This window comes from Myotis davidii, unplaced genomic scaffold, assembly GCF_000327345.1.
Source record: "Myotis davidii unplaced genomic scaffold, ASM32734v1 scaffold174, whole genome shotgun sequence".
Lineage (NCBI taxonomy): Eukaryota > Metazoa > Chordata > Mammalia > Chiroptera > Vespertilionidae > Myotis > Myotis davidii.
In genome coordinates this window covers 1,082,395-1,086,600 of record NW_006289087.1, presented here as the reverse complement: position 1 = coordinate 1,086,600, position 4,206 = coordinate 1,082,395, and the positions used below count along the sequence as shown (strand labels likewise).

Genomic DNA, 4,206 nt, shown 5'->3' with positions numbered 1-4,206 from the left:
GCTGGGGAAGTTTTAGTGTGTTCCTTTCACAGTGGCTCTGATGAGCCCTATTCATAGTAGGGGACACTGGTTTGATGTTCAGCCACAACTTTTTGGGGAGTTATGCCTAACAGAGCTTGAAAGGGACTTAAGAGACAAAGAAATCTTGTTTATCTCTTGAGTAAACATTTACATATGGCCCGGCCAGTGTGGCTCAGTGGCTGAGCGTCGACCTATGAACCAGGAGGTCACGGTTTGATTCCTGGTCAGGGCACATGCCCCAGTCGCAGGCTCGATCCCCAGGAGGGGGCGTGCAGGAGGCAGCCGGTCAGTGATTCTCTCTCACCATTGATGTTTCTCTCTCTCTCTCTGAAATCAAGAAAAATATACAAACAGAAAAAAGCAATAGGGCAGATACCAGAATGAAATGTCAAGATGCAACACCCCCTCCGGTCTAGGACGCCTGGACGCCTGGTTGTGTGATGAGGAAGCAGCATGCTCAGGTGGATCCTGCTGGCGGCGGTTCCCTCTGGGATCACCTGCCCTGGGAGCGGGTGTGGGTGAGCGGTGAGGATCTTCATCAGAACCCACAGCTGCTTTCCTGTGTCAGGGTTACTGGCTCCCAAGAACACACTCTGATTTATTGAACCATCGTGGCCAGAATCAGAAAAAGATTTGAAGAGAGACCAGACTTACCAACAGCCCCGGCTGCGTCACTAAGGACATCGTGACCTCAGCCGTCGAGCCTGCAGGGGCCGCCTCGCCTGAGACGCTGGCTTCCACTCCACCAGCTCCGGCGCCCCAGGAGGCAGAGACTGTGACACACGCATCACATTAACGACTGTTGTGTCTGTGCTGAGCGGAGTCGCTATAAACACCCCACAGTTTTGTGAATGTAGGACTCCCGAGGGTTTGTTTAGCTGTGGTTCAACATTCACAGAAGCCGCAGGATTAAGTGCTGAGCTAACTTTCGATTTGATAGGGGAGAGCCTGTGCTATTAGTATTTATTAATATTTATGGTTGTAAGGATCTCAGGGGCATCCGTGCGCTGGTATGAAGGTCGGGATGCCCCTCCTGGCATCTGTCACAGAAATATCAGGGCTCTGGGCAAAAAAGTTACCATTCGGTGACAAGATCATCCTCTGCACAACACAATAGAGCAGTGGTTCTCAACCTTCCGGCCCTTTAAATACAGTTCCTCATGTTGTGACCCAACCATAAAATTATTTTTGTTGCTGCTTCATAACTGTCACGTTGCTACGGTTATGAATCATCATGTAAATATCTGATACGCAGGATGGTCTTAGGCGACCCTTGTGAAAGGGTCGTTCGACCGCCAAAGGGGTCGCGACCCACAGGTTGAGAACCGCTGCAATAGAGGTTCATGACATAATGTGGGGAAGGGCTAACTTTTCCAATTCACACGAGCTTCTGGGCAGTGCCCGCTGGCAGATGGCACGTGCTCTCTGACGTGCTGTGGGACGGACCTGGCTTCCTTTATCCACACTCTGCAGATGTGAGCTCAGCTCCCTGAGCCAGTGAGAGGGCTCGGAAAGGCCTGCTCGCTCCCCATTAAAAATGATACCACAGGGTGAATGAAGACCAAGGCGCTGTAGCTGGGATGCTGAGTGGCCCCCAGCACATGCCCTTCCGCGTCTGCGTGTGCAATGCACCACCCAGGAGGGTACCTCCTTCTCACATCAGCTTGGAACACGGACCCGTTATCACGGAAAACGGACTTGCCCTGAGCTTTCCAAAGTGAGAGCTGTAGTAAAACTGAACCATTTGGAGGAGTTATTTTTCTGTCATTCGCGGGTTTCAAGCACTCTAGGGGACCCCCAAACAGGGAAATACAGCGCGGGTAGGCGCTTCACATGCCGGTAACACTGAGGCTCCAGAATCGTGACCGCAGCAGCCCTGCAGGGACAAGGAGGCTGGTGGCACTGAAGCCCGGGCAGCCTGCAGGGCCAGGACCCTCCTTCCCCCCTAAACGCTCCACGCTTTATGGTGAGTCCCAGTTCTAAGCGAAACGGAGAAAGAAGAGGGTGCGCACGTTAGTTAAATAGTTTAATCAGAGCAGTGTTACAATCCTAAATAAAAGAGCCCCAGGGTTGGCCACGTGGCCTCGCTTCCATTCCCAACTGCCTTTCTCTCTGTAAAGAACAGCCTTCCACTGAAAAGGACCCCAAATGGAGTGACTGATCTCACCACCCATGGCTTTATGCAACCGATGAACTCCCTGAATGGATATTGCTTCAGCATCGATATTGAGAAATGGTCGGACGAGAAGTCCTTACTCAGCCGCTGGTCACAGGTGGCGGGAAGAGGGGACCACCCGGGACGGCTCAGGTCCACAGCGGGTCATGGTGGGTGGACGGTGCTGGCTGTGGACACGGGGGCCCACGGCGCTCTGTCCCGTGGACCAGTGATAGGGAACGGTCTCGCGGGACCAGCTGGCCTCGAGGGTTTCTCTGTCAGTTGAAACTTGCATCATAAACATGCAATGAGTTCTTTTGAAAGTGTGTTGTCTGCAGTCTGTTTCACACAAGGATTTCATCGAGTTGCAGGGTTGCATCAGAGCATGGCGGAAAGGGGAGCTGGGCCGTGGGGGGCGTGAGTGGGAGGATGAAGGAGCCCCTCGTCACGAGACCGGCCACCGGCTCCTTGCAAAGTGCACGGCCTGCTTTTCTACCCTCCCCACAAAGCAAAAGAAGAAAGGAAACAACTCACAAAATCAACCGAAGGAAACGAAGTGGACATGAAAACAAAGATGCTCCACGCGCGCGTCTTCTGCATAGCTCAGCCCACTGAGTAAGGCACTGTTTCCTTCGCCACCGGCGGAGGCACTGCAGCTGCGGGACCACCAGGTCCCTCCCAGGATGGAGAAGTGAGGAGCCCAGGGCGCGGCCGGCCTTCCCTGTGACCTTGCCCGCAGGGAGCTCCCAGCGTCTCGGAAGGACGGAAGGACGTCTGTCTGTGTTATGCCTGAGTGTCCAGATGGCTTTCTTTCCGGAGTTCCTGTGTTGTCTGCGTGTGAGTACAGATTCTTCTTCAGTCTTTATTCTCAAAGAAAATGCACGAGGTGGGGAAGGCCCAGCCAGGACACAGCGTCACTGCTCCCAGAAAGCATGGAAGGCGGCAAGTGCCACATCAGCGGATGTTTGCAAGAGACAGAGTCAGAGAGAGTTAGAGAGAGAGAGAGAGAGAGAGAGAGCCAGAGAGAGAGAGAGAGAAAGAAAGAGAGAGAGAGAGAGAGAGGCGCAGAGGGCCACGGAGGGTGAGGGTGCTAGGGTTTCTAGGTGATCGGGTCTGAATTAATTCAGCTGGTCTTCATACTGTTTCCGGAAACAGTCTCCGGCTGGGAAAAACTCCCAACATCTTTCCTGGTACATCTTCCACACGTAAGATTCCTGTAGGAGTAAAGACAGTGCAGTAAGATCGTGTCTTCCCCACCATCTGTGTGTTCTCACAAAGTATAAGACAAACTCACAACTGTTGGGACATACAGCAGGTGGGTACAACTGTAATCACACATAGACACAGATGTCACTGGAGAAGCCCAAGTTCATTACACAGGTCCTCACTGTGTCAGACCTGCTTACTTCTAGTAATAAACCGATCATCTGCATCCGGACCACAATATAATAATGAATAAGACTTAATTGCGGTGAATGATTTCGAGGGTTCTTTGAAAAATATTATTGCTAATTGACTCCTTCAAATTCAAACCATAACAATTGGAAGTGAATTTTGTGGAGAATTTCAAATAGCTTAAGAACAGACCTAGACATTTAATATGCAATTATTTTTCACTGCCCATAATATTGTGGGTTGAGGTTCATTTGAAATCATCTGCTATCGATTAAGAGATCAAGGACATTACAATAATCAAAACCCAAAGTTAGCATCTTCAGCAGCAAGAGTGTTTCTCTGGGAACGTTCCCTCTTCAAGGCGAGCCCTGCACACTGCCCTGGACCAGGGGCCCCGTGTGAAGACGTGGGACTACCGTCGGAGGGACGCTCTCCCAGTGCCTAATGCCCAGCTCCGTCCCCAAGGGCAGGACTCCCTTCACCCTTTCCTTCAGGCTGGGTCACCCTTGCCTACCTGCCCCGTGTGCTCCGTCTCGTCCTTGTTGATAAGATACATCAGGAAAAACCTGCGAGACAGAGATGAGTCAGAGTGACCGTGGGAAGTCGGCATCCACAGGCCCCGGGAGAGGCGGGGG

At 52.1% G+C, this 4,206-nt stretch overlaps 1 protein-coding gene across 1 annotated transcript in view; it reads right to left on the bottom strand.

Annotated features, from left to right (window-relative positions):
* Nucleotides 1-2,034: 2,034 nt before the first annotated feature.
* The window catches only part of RYR2 (ryanodine receptor 2), a 185,593-nt gene continuing 183,421 nt past the window's right edge, over nucleotides 2,035-4,206 (bottom strand). Inside the window, exons 104-105 of the mRNA XM_015562331.1 lie at nucleotides 4,086-4,137; nucleotides 2,035-3,390 (exon numbers count right to left, since the gene is read on the bottom strand). Of these exons, the coding sequence (XP_015417817.1) occupies nucleotides 3,295-3,390; nucleotides 4,086-4,137 (148 nt within the window). The 3' untranslated portion in view covers nucleotides 2,035-3,294. The remainder of the gene's footprint in view (nucleotides 3,391-4,085; nucleotides 4,138-4,206) is intronic.